Source organism: Sturnira hondurensis, unplaced genomic scaffold (assembly GCF_014824575.4).
Source record: "Sturnira hondurensis isolate 20B ecotype Veracruz unplaced genomic scaffold, ASM1482457v3 Scaffold0008196, whole genome shotgun sequence".
In the NCBI taxonomy this organism is placed as follows: Eukaryota; Metazoa; Chordata; class Mammalia; order Chiroptera; family Phyllostomidae; genus Sturnira; species Sturnira hondurensis.
The window spans coordinates 19,234,302-19,253,655 of record NW_028080827.1 but is presented as its reverse complement, the minus strand read 5'-3'; the positions used below and the strand labels follow the sequence as shown (position 1 = coordinate 19,253,655).

The 19,354-nt window shown below is 50.6% G+C and overlaps 1 protein-coding gene across 1 annotated transcript in view; it reads right to left on the bottom strand.

The window, feature by feature from the left end:
• SMAD6 (SMAD family member 6) overlaps positions 1–19,354 on the bottom strand; it is a 76,323-nt gene that overhangs the window by 43,863 nt on the left and 13,106 nt on the right. The window contains exon 3 of the mRNA XM_037054200.1: positions 18,709–18,786. Within this exon, the coding sequence (XP_036910095.1) occupies positions 18,709–18,786 (78 nt within the window). The remainder of the gene's footprint in view (positions 1–18,708; positions 18,787–19,354) is intronic.

Genomic DNA, 19,354 nt, shown 5'->3' with positions numbered 1-19,354 from the left:
AAGGCTCTTGTGGGGGAAAGAGTCATAACTCCCAGCAGTGCCGAGGGACAGCGACCAGAGGCTAACCAGGCGGGCACCAGGCCATCCACTCTGGCTCTAGCCCAGCCCTGGACTATGGCATGGCTTTGGTAGCCAGCAGGCACTGGTCACCCCAGATCCTACCTCTTTTGTGTGGATCAAGAGCTCGGGGACAATGTTCTAGCATCCTCTTGGGGATGCTGCTAGGGTCTAAGTTTCTCTCTATCCTTAAAGAGGAGGATGACATCAAAAGGCCAACCTATCCCTGGCTATCCACTGGCCAAAGGCCCTGCCCACCTTTCTGCCAGGATCCTGGGCAGTCCCACCAACCAGGAGGCACAGCTGCAAGCGCCCACACTCTCCATGCCAAGGAGCTGCTACAACAGGAAGTCCCACAGATGGAGGAAAGGGCACCCCAACTTTTTAATGACAGTAAAATACACAAAATATACAAATAGCCACTTTCAGATGTGCAGCTCAGGGGCATGAGTACACTCACAACATTGTGCAGCCATCCCCACTATCTGGTTCCAGAACTTTCCCATCACCCCAATGGAAACCCTGTGCTCATCAGCAACCTACCACACCAGCTTTTGAGTTCAGAGGAAACGAGTCTGAATCACAGCTCTTTCACTCGCTACCTGTGTGACTCTGGTAGGGACGTGAAACCTCTCTGAGTCTCAGTTTCTTCATCTGTATAATGGGGCAATAAGTCACAGAGGTGCAGAGGTGCCAAGAAAAATCAAAGCTAAAGGGCACTAAATGCTAAGACCTGCTCTTAGCCCTGCTCTGGGGGCCATTCTGGCCAAGAAGGCTCTTCCCTTTCCTTCTTCTCTCCTCCTTGCTCATGCCCTTCAGAGGTTCCTGGGCCGTCTGCAGTGACTAGAGGGAAAGAAGACTGCTCTCCCCTCCCAGAGGCAGATCAGCGGGAATGGGCGCTAATGGGTTCCAGTGTTTTCCCCTAGCCCTGCCCAGACCCTGCTCCAAACTAAAGAGTTATTACAAAGGCCTTTAAACTCCACACTCGGGGCAAGGTCAGCCAAAGCCTGAGCACAGTGCTTTCATACTCCGAAAACAGCCAAATATGAACTGGCCACTCCTGAGGGTCACAGCTCCCAGCCGCCTTCTGGCTGTCGGCGCCAATGGCTGATGGCCACCTCTCCAGCCTCTCTCTCTCCCCACTCCTCACCCTCCCTCCCTCCTGGCTGTGGCAGTGGTGTCACCTCCCAGTCACCATGCTGGTGTCTTTCCCAGTCCACATCAGGAGTCCTGTCCTCTCATCAGGGGCTGGGCAAGCCCAGGCAGGTGTCATGCCCTCTCAGTTCTGTGAAATAAGGAGAGGATTCCCTAGGATAAAGATTCGCTCTCTTCTAACCCTCCACTCCTGCAGTTTCCGAGAACGCCAGACTCAGGCCGGAAGGGATCTCCCCAGATCATCCGGTCCACTTCCCTGCACTGCCTTCCATTGTGCTGGCAGGAGACTGACACCCGAAGCTAACCCTTAGGCACCTCACCCAAGACGTCACATCTGCCTCAGCAGGATACATTCACGCTTGACTGTCTTAGGGAATGGCACGAGGCAGAGGTGATGTTTCTGAGAGTCCAGGAGAAAACAATTCTCTACTCTGTAACTCTTTCTTTGAAACATGGCTCCCAATGCCAAGCACAAGAGCTATTAAAATCCTATGTATCCAAGGTCAATATATAAAAATTAACTGCATTTCTATATACTAGTAATAAATAATTGCAGTGTATTTTACAATTTAAAACAGTACCACGAAGCATGTACTACATCAGAATAAATTTAATAATGGGCAAGATCTGTATTATCTGATGAGAGAAATCAAAAACCTAAATGCATAGAGCTATACCATCCATATTCAACGATGGGAAAAAATATTGTCAAGATGTCAGTTCTGCTCAAACTGATCTATAGATTCAATGCAAATCCAATAAAAAATCCCAGCAGACGTTTTTAAAGAAATCAACAGCTGATTCCAAAATTAATATGGAAATGAAAATGCCTAGAATGACCAACACAACTCTGAAAAGAGAACTCCTGCTAACAGAGTGAAGCTGCAGTAATCAAGATAGTGCAGGCCTGGCTGGTGCAGCTCAGTGGATGGAGAGCCATCCTGTGAACTGAAAAGCCACCAGGTCGATTCCCAGGCAGGGCACAGGCCTGGGTTGCGGGCCAGGTCCCCAGGTGGGGGCATGTGAGAGGCAACCACACACTGATGTGTCTCTCCCTCTCTTCCTTCCTCCCTTCCCCTCTCTCTAAATATAAATAAATGAAATCTTTAAAAAAAACCAAGAGAGTGCAGTATTGGTAAACGGATGGACACATAGACCATGAAACAAGAATATAACCCAGAAAGAGAAACACACAAATATGACCGATTAATTTTTGACAAACGGGCCAACATAACCTAAAAGAGTGGTCTTTTCAACACATGGTGGTAGAACAAGGGTGACTCTATATAGAAAAAGAAAAAAAGACCCCAGGCCCTTACCCTTATCTCATATACAAAAATTAACTCAACAAAACTAAAACTATAAAATTTCTAGAAAATCTTTGTGACTCTGGGTTTGGCAACATCCTTCATACAACACAAAAAACATGAAAAGAAACAACTGATAAACTGGACTTCAGAAAAATGAAAAACTTCTGTTCTTCAAAGGTCTCCATTATGAAAGTGAAAAGACAAAAAACAGACTGGGAGGAAACAGTTACAAAATACATAGTTTCAAAGGATTGAGAGCCAACATATATAAAGAACTTGCAAAATTCAACAAGAAAGCAACTAACCCCACATAAACAACATGCAAAGATCTGAACAGACACGTCACCGAAGATACACAGTACAGCTGGCAGAGAGCACATGAAAAGATGCTTGACCTCATGAGTCACCAGGAACATGTGAATTAAAACCACAGTGAAACACCACGACGGCTCTATCGGAGTAACCCAAACAAAAACACGCTGGCCACACCAAACGAGGGGAGGGTGTGGAGCCAGTCTCACACGCTGCTGGTGAGCCGGCACAATGGTCCAGCCGCTCCGGGAAACCATCCGCCAGGGTTTTTGTAAAGTTAAGCATTCCTTTAAGCATACACCCAGCAGTCCTAGTCCTAGGTACTTGTCCACATGATTCAAAACTTATGCTCACACAAAAACCTGAACACAAAATGTGTGTAACCGAAAACACTGGAAATAACCCACACATCCATCCACGCAACAATATAGATAAGTCTCAAGTCATTATTCTGAGTTAAAGAAAAAGGTGACTTGCTGTATGATGACATTTGGAACCGTAAGGATGGAAATCAGATGAGTGGTTTTCCAGCGGCTGAAGGCTGGGTGAGGGCTGCCCACAAACGGGCGCCAAGAACTTTGGGGGGCAATGGAAATGTTCTATACGTTGATCACAGTTAAAAGCTGTCAAAATCCATAGACTACACTTCCAAACAGTGTTGATGTATGTCAAGTGTATCTTAAATCAGAACAAACAGCAAACCTTACGCAGCCTCATGACTACTTGTCTGGATTCTCCAACCAGTCTGTGCACTCACGGATAGAAAGTGAGGGTGTTGCCCACCCACAGAGGTCAAGGGACTATCCAAGGATACCAGTTCTGGAGTCAGGAGGATCTGGGTTCAAACCCCACCTTTGCCACTTATTACCTTGCTAGCCTGGGCATATTACTTCTCCCCTGTGAGCCTGTTTTCTCACCTGAAATATGAGAGTAAGTAATTAACAAAAGCTACCTTATTGGGACTGAATGAGCTTAAGGAATAAGAAACACAGTGTCTGCTACATGTTTTGCTCTCAAGTTTTAGCCATTGTTGTTACTGCTTCTACTGCTACTGTCATGATTACTGTGAAGGAACCTGAACTGAGTTGCGGGCTCCAATCCATCCTTCCTGCACCAAGTGGGCAATGCCAGGCACCAGGGCCACCAGTTTCCCTGTGGGGCAGAGGCGGACCCAGGCCCTAATCAGAAGGCATGTATTCGTTCTGGCTGGAGACAGCAGAAAAACTCGATGTGGTCAGCTCACTGCAAGGGAGTGCTACAGAGATGAAAAGTACTGGAAGGTCAGAAGAGAGAGAAGCCACTGTGGGCTATGCGATCCTTGCTGGGTTCCTGGACAAGGAAGGCTTTGAGGGAGCCCCAGAGGACAAGTCAGATGTAATTAAATCAAAGGAAAGGAGCTACCAGGAAGGCAGGGTACCAGAAAATCGCTCTACCCTTAACTTCTTCCCAACCCATCCCTGGCAAAAGGTAGTAGCCCAAAAACTTAGCATTTCCTTCCAAGGAACAGCCCTGGGCCAAGGGAGGGCTGGGCATGACAGAAGAAAGTCGGACACCGTGCGTCAGCCAGGCACCCACATGTACCCCCACATCTGGGCAGGAGGCTCCAATGGAGGGCTGGCCTGGGAGGCTGGGCTTTCACTTTCCCCTCTTTTCTCACATGGACCTGAATTTGGGTTTGTCTGGGACTATTTTCCTAAGCCCAAGTGTTTTTCCTGCAGCCCAGGCCACCCCCTCCCTGCCCCTCCTGGCCTCGTCTGGAGTGCCAGGCCAGGGGACTGCTGCCTGGCTGGGCCGCCAACCGCCTTTGATGCGCGCCCCTCCCCAGACTTCAATGTCGCCGTGTGCACGGCCCCTTTAATAAGTTATTTCCGTGGAAAACCCTGGTAACTCCGTTGTGAATCAAGCCTATAAACACCTCAAACCCATCAAAGCACCCAAGAAAGGGAGGGGGTGGGCAAGCGAAGAAAATCTCTTACGGTAACTCACACACTGCTCCCTCGTAAGGGCCGAGGTGGCTTGTTGTCAGAGGCCCTGCAGGGGCTGAGCCAGGCCACTGAAAAAATGACACGCCACCCCAAGCCCAGGATTCCCGAGCCCCAAAGGACACTGGCTGCCTGTGTGTCCCAGGGACCATGTGAAAGGAGAGTCCCAACCCAACACCCAGAAAGATTTACAGCCCAGAGAGGCAAACCCGACCCGCTGCTCCCGGGGCCCAGGAATGCAATGTTTTGGCTACCGGTGAAAGGCCCAGTTTATTGGAAACACACTTCTTTTCTAATGTTTGGTTTCCTTTCACTCTTTTCTCCTTTTTCTTTTTCCCAGAGTGCACTGCCCAGGGCCTTCGAAAAGGATATGGAGCTAAAATCCTGCCTTAGGCGTGAAGGGCAGAGGCGGATACAAGGCCTGAATTCCTCTGAGTGGCAGGAAGGGCACCCCCTCCACGGGGGCAGAGGCTCTGGGGACTGAGCACGCAGACCCCAGGTAGAGACTAAGCTCTGCCATTTGGGAGCTGCGGGGCCACAGACAGGCGCAGCAGGCCCCTCTCAAGGTCTCTGTAAAACGGGTGCAATGAACAGAAACCCCCCCCCAGAAATGTCTGACTGAACGCTGTGGCCTTGGACGACAGTCCAGCACAGTGCGGGAGAAAGCTGACCACACGATTTACGTGGAGCCCGGCAATTCCACTCCCGGGTATACACCCTGGAGAAGGGTGTCCATATGTCAACAAAAAGGCTTGCCCATGAGTATTTGTTGGAGCATTACAGGAAGGAGCCAGAACAGGGGAACTACCTACCTAAGGGTTCCCAAGGGGAACTACTAGCAGTGGACTGCATAGGTTAGGACGAGAAATGCGGGCTGTGCCCAGAGTATCACCCAGCAATGAGCCAGCAGTCACAGGCGTCACAAGGTGGACGGGCTCCGCAGACACCGAGTCACAGGAGAGCCCAGAGGCGGGTGGGGGACGGTGTGTGTATGAGGTGGTCAAATGTTGCACACTCGCAGTTGTAAGTGCTGGGGGTGCCAGGCACAGCCCGAGGTCGACAGCTGACACTGAGGTACAGTACGTGGGAAAGCCATTAGGAGTAGATCCTGAGAGTTCTCACAAGAAACAAAAATTGTGACTCTGTGTGATGGTGGCAATTACCTAGACTTACTATGGTAATCATTTTGCAATACATACCAGTACCAAATGGTGATGCTGCACACCTGAAACCAATATGACGTTGTTTATATCAATCATATCCCAAGTGAAAGGGAAAAAAAAGAAGAGCCATGGTGTCTTCTTCCTTGGGTGCCAGGTTCAAAAACAGGAAAACTAGCCCCTGGTGTTCCAAGTAGAGATAGAGCTTAGTGGCCCGTGGGTGCCGGGGAGTAATGGGAAGGGACCCAGGAGGGGCTTTGGACACGGTGATCTGTTTCTTGATCAGGGTAGTAGTTACACAAACACATTCGGTTTGGAAACCATGTTCACTTAGGGAGGTTTTTACTTTTCGGTATACACATCATATATCAATAAAAACGTTACAGTAAACAAACAAAACTCTACACTGCTGGGCCACACAAGCCTATTCTCCAAGGCTGCAGTCAGTCCATCTCTCCATCAGAAGCGCTCCTGGACATGCAGCCAGGGCCCAACAGAGGGGAGTCCAACTCTCCCCGAGGCGGCCTTCCAGGCCCTCCCTGTGACCTCACTGCTTACTGCCCTGCTGGGATCTCTCCCTTTCCTAGAACAACCCTCTTCCCATCACCCTGCTTTTGCTCAGCAGCTCCCTGGGCCGTTTGCCCCTCAGCCAACTGAAACCCTCTTCCTCCTTCCAGCCCAGCTCAGCTGCCAGCCCACGCTGTTCACCCAGGAAACCCGGGCATGCGCCCTGCCTCTCTCTAGGGTAATATTAGATTCCATTTTCTTTGAGAAGATATTTGGTATCTTCCTCTTCATGCCAGTTCAATTCCCATGCCTTGAGAAGACACCTTCAGCATCTTCTCTTTCATGCCTTTTCTATCCTTCATGCTAAGAATTTGGTTACCAATTCACTTAATCACCATTTACTGAAAATTAAATGCATGCTGGGCACCATACATATGGGATTTCCATGGCATCTGTGCGGTACTTACTGGCCAGACCACTTGTCAGAAGTAAAGTGAAGTGAGGCTACAAAAGGGGGCTTCGTGATTTAGACCACAGATTTGTCTGGCCCCCAAAAGCCCGGCCTTTCCACCCCTGACCTCTTTTTTAAAATCATTTATTTATTTATTTTAGAGAGAGAGAAAGAAGAAGGGAGAGAGAGAGAAACATCGATTTGTTATTCCACTTACTTAAACAACACCCATGGGTTGCTTCTTATATGTGCCCTGGCTGGGGAACCTGCAACCTTGGCGTATCAGGACAACACTCTAACCAGCTGAGCTACCTGGCCAGGGCCACCCCTGACCTCTGGAATCCCCAGCATCCCCTGTCATCTGTACCCCTTCCTACATACCCTACTACTCCAAGGTCTAGAAGCAGAGCTGAGTGGCTCAATTTTTAATTAAGCTGTTCAGACCCAGAAAAACAAGGAGGGCACCAGGAGAGGGAATGAGGGCTCGGAGAGCCTGCCTACCTGCAAAGATGAAAACTACAACCTGGGCTAGTCAGACACTGGCTTCCAGTGGAAGGCAAGAGAGGGGAAGGGGGGAGAAAGAGAGGGAGAGAAACATCGATCAAGTGCCTCTCACTCACCCCCACTGGGACCCTGGCCTGCAACCCAGGCATGTGGCCTGATCAAGGATTGAAGCAGCGACCTTTTGGTTTGAAGGCTGGCACTCAATCCACTGAGCCACACCAGCCAGGGCTGCTGAATGTCTTTCAGCAAGTCACTTTAACCACTTGCCAGACTCAGCTTTCTCACCCGAACCCTGAAGTTACAACACCTACTTCGCCAGGTTGTGCTGAGAATCAAACATGTAGGCACTTCATGACCCTTGGAGGGTCGGTCTGACGTGACCTCACTGGGGCTCTGGTACTGCTAATGCCCAGAACACAAACCGCAGCCGAAGAGACTGGAGCTGGGGAAGCTCATGAAGAAAAAAGACCGCTTTAAGATGCCATATGTGCCTGTCTCCAGAAGCGACCGAGTACAGGCTGGGGGCCCAGATATAGGAAAGGCTCCTCCTACCTGAGGGAGAGGTGGTTGGATTCTCCAAGCCTCTTTTAGGTCCACCCAGACCTAGGTTTTAGCCCTGGCTGCATATTAGAATCACCTGGGGAATTTTTTAAAGAAGATTTTATTTGTTCATTTTTAGAGAGAGGGGAAGGGAGGGAGAAAAAGAGGGAGAGAAACAAAGATGTGTGAGAGAAACATGAATTGGTTACCTCTCACATGCCCCCAACCAGAGACCTGGCCCCCAACCCAGGCATGTGCCCTGACTGGGAATCGAACCAGCAACCTTTTGGTTCTCAGGCTGGTATTCAAACCACTGAGCCACATCAGCCAGGGCCACCTAGGTAATTTTCTAAAATTCTGATGTCCAGTTCTCCCCAGCCACTTCTGGAATGGGGTCTAGCTATTTAAAAAGTTTTCATGAGCCCTGGCCAGTATAGCTCAGTTGGTTGGTTGTTGTTCTGCGAAGTGAGAGATCACGGGTTCGACTCCCAGAGCACATGACTAGGTTACAGGTTTGGTCCCCGGTCTGGGTGGATCAAAGGGCAACAAATCAATATTTCTTATATCAATGTTTCTCTCTCTCTATTTTCCTCCCTCCCTTCCCTCTCAAAAATAAATAAATAAAAGTAAGTCTTCACGGGACTCTGTGCAAAGAAGGCTGTGAACAAATTAAGTTAGACCAACTGGCCCATTTTACAGATGCAGCAGCTGAGTGGAAACAATCCGACATCACCAGCAGATGAGAGACAGAGTTGGGACTGGGACCTGGGTCGCCTGGCCCCAGGTGTGGCATTCCTTTAGACCCAGAGGAAGCCCCTGGGGCTGTCTCCAGCCTTTGCCTGGTGAAGAAGAGGGCTGGCAGCTAAGACACAGTGGAGCAGCAGGCAGGAGGAGACTGTGTCTGTGTCCTCACATGTCTGGGCCTTCTCCGCCCTCCCCAGCTCCGTTCTCAGGTCAAACAGCAGCAGAGGCTCCAGAGGCAGGATTCCTCCACCCCAAATAAGGTCTCCTTGAGACTGAGACGGGGAATGCCACTGGCCTGCTAGGACCACTAGAACTCAGACAAAAGCCCACCACACAATGAGAGCTGAAGGTCAAGGATCACAAACGCAAACCCAACACCCACTGCACACCAGGCCCTGTGAGGGTGCTAGGAGAGGAAGACCCAGGCACTCCTCTCGGAGTCAAGCATCCCAAGCCCCATTCCCAACATCTGTCCTCTGAGAGCAGGCTAGAGTCCTTGTTTTGGAAATAATGCCACCTCTTCTCCTGCCACCCTGGGGGCAGGTGGGGGAGGGACCCTGAACATAAAATCTAAGGCCCAGAGCAGACATGTGGTTGGCGGATGACCACACAGCCACTGAGTGGAAGGCTGGGCCCCAACATGGGGGCTCCGGAGTGTAGGTTCCCAGAGCCAGACATAAAGCAGTGAATGGACACAGCAGTGGACGGGAGGGCTGAGGAGGTGAGCAGAGTTCGGCGGACTGGCGAGGAGACGCACTTGCCTTCCTGGGGCACACACTCTGACGGGCTGATGCAGACAGTCTGTGTACAGAGGTGCCTGCTGGATGCCCCATTTCACCCCTCTCAGCCCAAGAGTCAAGAACCAGAGCATGAGCCAGAACAGCTGTGCTCTGCCCCATCCCTCTCCTGACACGCCCCAGTGACCACATCTGCCCAGCAAAGCCCCTCCCCTTAGCTGCTTCCCAAGGCTGCAAAGCCACACAGGCGCCAACCCAGCCCTGCCCAATCCCTCCTGATTTCAGGCCGTGGCTGTGTGCTGAGCCCGCCTCTCCACCTTCTCCCAGCTCTGTCCAGTGCTGGCACTACCCTGGAGACTCTGAGAGATCAAAACGGCCCCAGGCTTCTATCTCGGAGCTACCACATCTCCTTTTAAATATCAATTAAAGTCTCAGCAGCGATTCACCTTGCAGTCTGGGACAGTGGCTTGGATGTCTGTGCCAAACCTGAGACCTCTGCTTTTCCAAACCCACAAAGTTCTACCCTAGGGTAAGGGTAGCGTCCCTCCCTCAAGTCAGGATGGCCCCCGCTTTGCAGAAGTGCCAGCCCCCAAGGCCTGAGTCGCTCTGGCTGGGGGTGCCAAGCTTGACTGGAGACGGGGCGCAGATGTGGTGAAAGGCCTGTGAACACCAGGAATTCTTTCCACAAGGGCAACTGGAAAAGCCATGCATCTCCACTTCCCTTGGAGGCAAGGGCCACGGAGGGAGAATGTTTAATATAAAGACATCTGACAAAGTACCTTCAGGATATATTTTTTGCATCAAAAAGGGAGCTCTTGGCAATAGCCACTTTACCCGGAGGAGGAAACTTTTGAGCACAGCTCCCAATCGTTACAGACGCCCGCCCGAGGAAAGCAAGCCAGCAGGGATGGGGGAGGGCAAGCCATGGTGCCTGGCAGACAGATGGTTGTGATTAGGCTGGATGCAACCAAGCGCATTTTCTGGAATCTCAGGTCTCCTGAGAAAACCTGCGTGTCTGCGCCATCCCCCCCAACCGCCCCGCCACCCTGTGATGCAGGCTGCACGAAGTGTAGGGGCCATCCACCTCCAGCTCAGAGTCAAACCGCCCAGGACAGGCACAGGACCCCCTTGGGCCCAACAGCCTTTTCTCAGAAGTCCACCCACCTGTCACCTCACTGGTCACTCATTTATTCACCCAGCAACCACCCAATGAGCAGAGGTGCTAAGACGTGGTGACAGTTGTTCATACTGAATCTGGGGTACACAGGAACACAGAAGACCCCAAGGAGCCAGAACTATGTGAGTCCTGTATCTTCCAGGGGACAGAGTGGGCACCATGCCAGACACTGGGGAACCCAAGAGGGACCGGACAGACTGGCTTCTGATCCCAGTTCTACCAATTCTAGGTGGGTGAGCTTGGGCAACTTACTAACTTCTCTGAATTTCAGTTACTTCTCCTTTAACACGGCTAATTAGAGTGGTACTTCGTAAGAGTTGTGTGGTGGAGCCCATGAGTGAATATGTGCACGGCACTTAGTGCCTGGCACAGAGCTGTGTTAGCTATGAGTCCTTAATATGTGTTATGATCTTACTATCTTTTTCTTTATATGTTCTCTCTCTGTGGATCTCTTTGTCCCAGGCAAGGAGTCATTTACTCATTCCACAATGACCTCTGGCCATGGGATAGGCCCTGTACTGGATGCCAGACAAGGTCCTGAGCCCCTTCAGGACCCAGTCCATCCCAAAATTCCCTTGGCCCCAGTAACCTCAGTCCTTCTTTTCCAGCCCATTCCTCCAAATTCAAGATATCCCCTCTGGCTTCATCTTCCCCTGTTGCCCCATCTCTCACATATTAACCTTCTAGCCGTGCACAGAGAGTGTGTGGTGCAGCTGCACGCCTCCCTGCTTCTGCACGAGCTGTCCCTCTGTCCTGCCGCTGTCTGCACCCTGGTGTCTTCTCAGCTAACTCTCAGTCACCCACAAAACCCAACCCGGAATCACGTTCTTCTTGAAGCTTTCCCTGAGCATGCCATCCCACGCCCAACAGAGTCCCCTGCTCCCGCTTCTGCACTGGTGCCGAACTGTGCCCACAGGCCCACGGCAGGTAGCAGTCACCCCCCATGCTCTGCTTGCTGTTCTAGACCATCCACTCCTCCGGGGAAAGGTCCAGGCTTTCACTTTGTATCACCTGACACTGGCGCAGAGGAGGTTCCTGACAAATGTTCAATACACTGACTTGTCACCCTGAAGCCTACAGTCAGGAAACATACCGGCCCTGAGGTCCTATGTCAGAGACCCCAGAGAATGTAAAAGCTGGTGATCTCTGGTGAGTCTGTCCCCCCTCTGAGCCTTGGACTCGTCATGGGTCAAGGGTACCCTCACTCCATCCCTCATGCTTTAATGTTCTGAAATAGGGGATTGGGAGAATCCAGGACACCATTCCCCTCCCTCCACATGGTCTTATCCCAGGCCTTAGTTTTACTTGGGACAATGATGAGAAGCTAAGATGCTGCAGGCTGGAGGCACCAGCTCTCCACACAACCCCTCAAGGCTCAAGAGCTGGCACCCTCTGCCTAGGAACACATCAGCATCAAGAGAGTCCCCCAAAATCAGTGACCCAATGGCTCCAATGTACAGCTGAGCAAACTGAGACTAGAGAGTGAGGAGTTTACCTGAGGTCACAGCAGGGTAAAGGGCAAAGCCAAGCCTGGAACCCACTCTGGCTGTGTGGTAAACCCCAGCGTGTGGTCACTACTTCATGACCAACCAGGCTGCCCAGAAGCCCTCCACCACTGCCTGTTCTTCCTCCCAAGACCACTGAGGTCACCCTCACCACTCCTCTGTCCCCACTTCAAACAGCCAGCCCAGGAGAAAAGGGCGGGTCCCTCTGTGAAATACCTGGCAGGTTTTATGGAGAGAGGAAGGCTCTTTTTTCCTTTGGTTGGTCACGGCTAAGAAATGCAAGGCAGAGGCTTGATATAAGTTCCAAATACTGCTGATTTTGGAACCAGAGGCGAGTGCTTCTTCTCCTCCACCAGTATCTCAAGAGGAGGCAAGCGTCTGAGGCCATTTCTGGACTGGGAGCGGCAAGCCGGTCCTGGTCCGAGGGCTCAATCAGTCCGGACACCTGTCCACCACTCCTAGGCTGGAGCCCGACTTGGGAGACAGGCAGAGCGGGTGTGTGCCACACCCAAGGGGCAGCTCTGAACCCATGGGGGCCGGTCAAGGTTCACATCTGATTATGTCAGGATACCAGATGCCCCAAACTCCAGGTAAAACATCCTTCTTGCCCTCCAAAAACAAGCAAAACCCTCTTTTTAGCTAAAACCTTGGCCCCTTGCCCACTCACTAGACACGCAGCAGTGCTGGACCCGCGGGCAATGAGCTCTATCAGTGTCAGGGTCAAACACTGGCATGCACAGCAATGCTGTCCAGGGGACAGCCAGTTTGTGAAGCTGCACCGAGCTAGACACTTACTTATGCACTCTGTGTCTTATAGCAAAAAGTTTATAATAAGTGTTACGAGGCCCTGGCCTCCCCCTGCCTTATCTCCCACCAAGACCTGGTGCTTTGCTTCCCAACCCCTCTGACCTCCTTTGGCTTCTCAACATCAGGCTATTTTCTCACCTCTGGGCCTTGCACCTGCTATTTTTTAGACATAGAATGTGTCTTTGGACACATTCTGTGTGGCTCCCTTCCTTCCTCTTTAAAATGAGGGGCTCGCCCTCTCTGACACAGCTCTCAAGAAACCAGCATGTTTCAAAGACTGAGAAACTGGTACACACACCCAAGGTCAGCAAAGGGGACAGCCCAGTCCCCATGACAGGCAGCTTGCAACATGGCTTGCATACAGTAGGTGATTAATAAAGCACTTGAGCCCTGGCCAGGGCTCAGTTGGTTATGGCATCATCCCAATATACCAAGGTTGTGGGTTCAATCTCTGGTCAGGGCACATACAAGAAGCAACTAATGAATGCATAAATAAGTGGAACAACAAATTTGATGTTTCTGTTTCTCTCTCTCTTCCTTCCTCTCTAAATTCAATAAATAAAAACTAAAAAAATAAAAAATAAAAACAATAAAGCACATGAACTGTTGTCCAACAGGCACTAGAACAGGAAACTGAGAGAAGTCACTGGTTCCTAAAGAAGCCTGTTCCTGACTGCACCACACCCCCCAGCAGAGAGTCGGGCAGGCCTGACTTCGAAGGCAGCTCCACCCCTTCAAGTTCTCATTAAAGGACCCAGAACTCACTCAGCACCCAGCATCAAGCCTGGCCTGATTGCTCCTTGTTTCACAGAGCCCAAAGCTCCTTAGGTCCTGCTCATTCTGTTCTTCTAGCCTACAGTATCGGAGAGCTTCGAGAACCCTGCCTTCTTCCCTGAGCCCTCTCCAGGATGGACATTCCCATGTGGTCCTTCACCCGGTAATTCTTTGAATTATGGCATATTCTGCCTTTAAATTGCCAAGAAGGGCTGTCTACCGACCACTCACACCTTAGTGTGAATTTAACTAGCTAACCTTCCTTTCCTCCCGGAACTCAGCAGAAACCCAGGCAACAGGAAAGGGGTGGAGATGTTGCAGAGAGGAAGAGGATGGCCTAAGGGGGCTTCAGACAGTCTCAGGGGAAGCACCCCAGGCTCCGAGTGAGGCAAGGGGCTCAGAGGGTCAAGGCTCCAGGATCTAGATCTGGTGGTGATGTAGAGATCAGATGAAAGTGCTGTCAGCCACTCAGCAGAAAGCTGAAGCAGGACAGTCCCATGCACCCGCCCCTTGCCTTGCCCTGCCCTGCCCTGCCCACCCCCAGCTGATGCGTTTTTGACTGCATGGCTGTGACTAAGCTTCAAAATTCCCACCATTCCTTCTAAAGTGGATGGCAAAGTGAAGCAGAGACCTTGGACTGAGTAAAAATAGCCCCAGACCGGGCGCTGGGATTGTCATTGTGCAAGACAAATAAGGGCGGTCTCCGTCCTGGGACTGCACAGTGGGAAGGCGCAGGCTCTCGGGACAGAGGGAGACGAGGGGGCTGGGGCAGTGCCGACAGCTGGCTGGAATGGTTTCTGGGTGGTCTGCAGGGTTTGCCGGGTGGTGACAGGGATGAGCACGTAACCCAGGGCCACTAGCCAGCCCCTCACCCCTATCCTTGCTACTTAAATTGGGACTGGCTGCCTTCGGGCTCCTTTTTTATTTTTCAATCCTTATCCAAGGACATTTTTTCCCAATGGTTTTAGAGAAAGAGAAAAAGAGAGAGAGAGAGAAAAACATCGATTGGTTGCCTTCTCGTCCTCACCCTGACTAGGGATCAAACCTGCAACCTGGGTATGTGCCTTAGCCAGGAATTGAACCCTCGACCTTTTGGTCTACTGCCAACTGAGCCACACCAGCCAGGGCCCAAGACTCCTTTTGATCACTGTACACTGCCCCCCCACCCCAGGGTGTGCCTCCCAGTACAAGGGGGTGGGAGCCCTTGCTGGGGAATGACAGGCAGGGCCCTCAGGGTGGAGAGCTGGACAGTTACACTGCTCAGGCTCCCGTCATTTGCCTGCCACTTACAATTTGTGACTTTGGGCACTGGTGCAGCAATGAGCCTCAGTTTCCTCACCTATAAAATAGGGAGAATCACACCTATGTCCCTGGGTTGTGACAGAGTCAATGAGATGGAGAATGACCAGCGCTTAGCAAAGTGCTAAGTAGTGACTGTCAGTAACTGTTGCCAACTGTTGTCATCCCCAGCAGTATTATTATCTGTCCTTGAACATAAGATGCCCTGCCCTGGCTTAACAGATTCTGCCCCTCACCTTCCTGCCCTTGTGCACCACCCTGCATTCCGTCTTTGCAGGATGACTGCTACCTACATCGATCCACAGAGACAGTCGCCCCTCTGGGCCTCTCCCTCACCCTACAGGGCCTGCCTCCTTGAGCCCGTTTCTCCAGGGTGATGGCCACCGCAACCTCAAGTCTGTGAGCTCCCGGGGGAGGGCAGTGCCGCCTGGTCCGCCTGCAGACTCACGGCACAAGTAAACTGGAACAGCCTGGAGCAGGAGACGCCTGTTGCCCCTGGAATGCGACTGAACACCCGCAGCAGGGAATGCCACTGGCCTACTAGAACCACTAGAACTCAGACAAAAGCCCACCACACCCCATTCAACCTCTTCTCCACAGGAAATCCCAAACTTCTCCCCCAGTTTCTTCAGCACCTTAGAATTCCAAAGCCACTGGATGCCAAATTTTCTCATGAGAACCACACAGTACTCCAGACCATCTGCTGGAGGCCCCTCCCACAGTAGAGAGCAGCAGGGTCCTTCTCAGTGGCCAGAACCAAAGACTGCTCTGGGATAACTGCGGGAATCCCAAACAGCAGGCAACCCAAAGGCAGCCAAACCCAAAGCCCCAGGGTCTCCAGAGACCTTCCAGCCTCCAGGGGGCGCTCTCTCTTGGGAACCAGATAAAGGAGGGGCCTCCAGCAGATGGTCTGGAGTCTGCTCTTTCTTGCCTGAGCCACACACCTGGCCCATTCTGGGATGACAGAGATCAAAAGACTATGCTTGTAAACACAATGTGAAACTATAAGGCACCTCTGCACACTGGAGTTTCCATCATTAACAATGGGGAAAAGGGGATGTCAAAAAAAATTACCCGTCTATCCAACCACTGCCAATGCAATCCATCTAAATTAAACACACTCTGAGGTTTGGCAGGGACACAGAATCATGCATTCAGACATGCTTTTAATCCTCTTCAAAATCATATGTGGCTTCCATCCCTACAGTCACAGAGGAAAAAGAAAGGATTAAAATGTTAACTCCTTGTGTTTATCTAGTTAAGTCTTTCAGAGGAGGGACTATAACCAGGTAGGGCCAAAAGGCAAAGAAAACAAAGTGGCCCAATGAGGGGCCACCAGAAACCATAAGGCAAGTAGGCTCCAGAAGACTGAGGTCCCAGGACCAGCTGTGCCGTAAGCCCCACTAACACGACCCTGCCAAGTCACTTCCTGCTCCAGCTTCCAGTTTCTCTATCTTTCAAATTTCTTTTTCTTTTAGAGCATTTTCTACTCTTTTTAAAAGTTATTATTTATTTTTAGAGGTGAAGAGAGGGAGAAAGAGGGGAAAAGAAACAGCGACTAGGTTGCCCTGACCGGGAATCGAACCAGCCACCTTTCGCTTTGCAGGATGATGCTCAACCAACTGAGCCAGGCCAGCCAGGGCCAGTTTCTCTAGCTTTAAAACAGATGTACCATCTTATGCCATGTATAATGCACTCCTGTGTATAATGCACACCCATGTTTTTTGGCCCAGACTTTCAGAATAAAGATCTTTCATTTTAATTTTTTTAAAGATTGTATCTATCTTTAGAGGGGATGGAAAGGAGAGATGGAGAGAAATATCAATGTATGGTTGCCTCTGGTGCGTCCCCTGCTAGGAACTGGCCTGCAACCCAGACATGTGCCCTGACTGGGAATTGAACAGTGATCCTTTGGTTAGCAGGCCCGTGCTCAATCCACTGAGCTACACCAGCCAGGGCTTAATTTTTTAATTAAATTTTTATTTATTTATATTTAGAAACAAAACCAATGATCATATTCCAGGGTATTATTTTGCATATAGATATCATTATTGCTTTCTAGAGTTATACTTTTACCATATAAGCATAAATAAAAGAATTAAAAACATATAAGGATAGCCCTGGCTGGTGTAGCTCAGTGGATTGAGCACGGGCCTGTGAAGCAGGGGTTCACCAGTTCGATTCCCAGTCAGGGCACATGCCTGGGTTGCGGGCCAGGACCCCAGTAGGGGACACATGAGAGGCAACCACACATTGATGTTTCTCTCCCATTCTTTCTCCTTCCCTTCCCCTCTCTCTAAAAATAAATATTTAAAAATATAAAATAAAATAAAACATATAAGGATAAATAAAAGAATCCAAAACATATATAGATATGGAAATTAGTACTACCCATGTATAATGTATGTCCTTATTTTTCCCTAAAAAATTTGGGCAAACAGTGCACATTATCCACAGCAAAATACAGTGGTCGTGTGACCTCCCACGGCTGTGACGGAACAGAGTGGGGGGAAGGGCTCTGCAGGTGGGGAACGAGTGGGCAGCCCCGAGAAGCCAGCTTTGTGTAGCCGTAGGGAGGGTATGGCAGGAACGACAGCCAGGACTCTGTGCAGGGTGGGTCTATCAGAGACACACTCAGCCCTTGCAGACAAATGGGAGGCAGAACAGCGGAGTACAGTGACAGATGGCTCTGCTACTATGTGCTGCTGGCCAAGTCCCTTTACTGCCGTACTGAAGCAAAGGGGCCCAAATCAGGCCATGGCCCAATGTAAACACTCCATAGCTCTGATCACTGTTGTTGCTATCACGATATGGGTGCAGGGCACAGGAAAGACAGCTTAGATGCAGAGAGAGGTCATCAGGCCGAGACCCAGCCATGCCCACTTGGAAGCAGCTCCAGCCCGAGGGGCTGTCTGTCACACCATGCAGCACAGGGCCAGGCCATGAGGCCCAGCTGCCCTCACAGGGCACCACCGCCATGTTCCCAAAGGGTCCCACAGACCTTGGCATCCATGGCCCTCCTGGTCCTCTATGCCCCCCGGGTCACCACCAACTTCTTATTTCTTAAGGAAAGCTGGATTTGGGTATTTTATTTCTGGAATGTCCCCATGGCCGACTCAATTGCAAGGGGTGGGAGCTCCAAACCAGCATTCTCTCTGCAAGTTAGCCCAGCATCCACCGCTCCAGTAAAGTCAGGGAAACCACTGGCCTCTCGCAAACTCCCTGCTTACCGACCCTCCCGAAAACTTGTTGCACCCGCTTCATTTCCCCCTCTTCTAACCCTCTGCATAGGTCCTTCCTCAGAGTGGGGACAGAAGAAGAAACCCATGAAGAGAGATGTACATGAACACATCCATTTTAGCAACTTCTGAGCCTGCTAAAATGAGAGATGAAGAGCTGTGCTGGGCTTCCTCATGCCCACAAGATAAGGTAGAGAAACTCGTTAAAACATGGATCGACAGGCACTTTAAGTTGTTATCATCAGGTACCATTCATACAGACTGGTCTGTTCTTAAACCCTGGAACACCAGAGATGAAGACATGAGCGGTCGTCACATCCAAAATGTGGGAGGAAAAGGGGAAGAAAAGTGGGAATATCAAAAAAGGCTTCCATCAAGCACCACTCCCACCTGTCCCCGTCTGTAAAGTTCAACACAACAGCAACACACAAAGGAAAAAAATGCCAACCTGAGAATTCACCCGGAGCAGTGATGAGGGAGTTGGTGGCCTCCGTTTCAGTGTAAGACAATGTGGAATCAGACAGATCTGTGGGAGGAAAGAGAAAGAGAACTTAGCCGGCTGTGGGGCGTGCCTCCCTCTTCTGCTTTCTCACGCATCTGCGTGCACGTGTGTGCATGCAAGAGCTTGCAAAGGGCAGCGGGTCCCTCCCAACTTTCTGATGCCACTCTGAAACCCTGTCCCATGATCATACGAGACCAGGCCAGCCCGTCCTGGGACTCTTCTGGAAAATGCTGACTGCTGCAGCCCTGGCACCTGAAAAAGTTTCAGTCGCTTTGACCACAGAAATAACCCAAGTTCAGGGGACTGAGCAAGTAGCAACTTGGAGCCTCCTTGGTTAAGGTTAAATTAAGTCCCTAAACAATTCATAGCTGGCTGCTGTACTTAATTACAACCATTAAAATTCTTGAAGTTGTTCCTTCTTGCTTCCTTCCTTCCTTCCTTCCTTCCTCTCACTGGAGCTGAGGAAACTCTGTTTTAACAAGTCACCAGCCATCCTCACTCTGTCCCGCTACACCCCTCTAATTAAGAGCTCAAGCATTTGCTGGAAGATTAACTTTTTTTTCTCTCTCTCCCCTCCTCCACTCCTTAACAT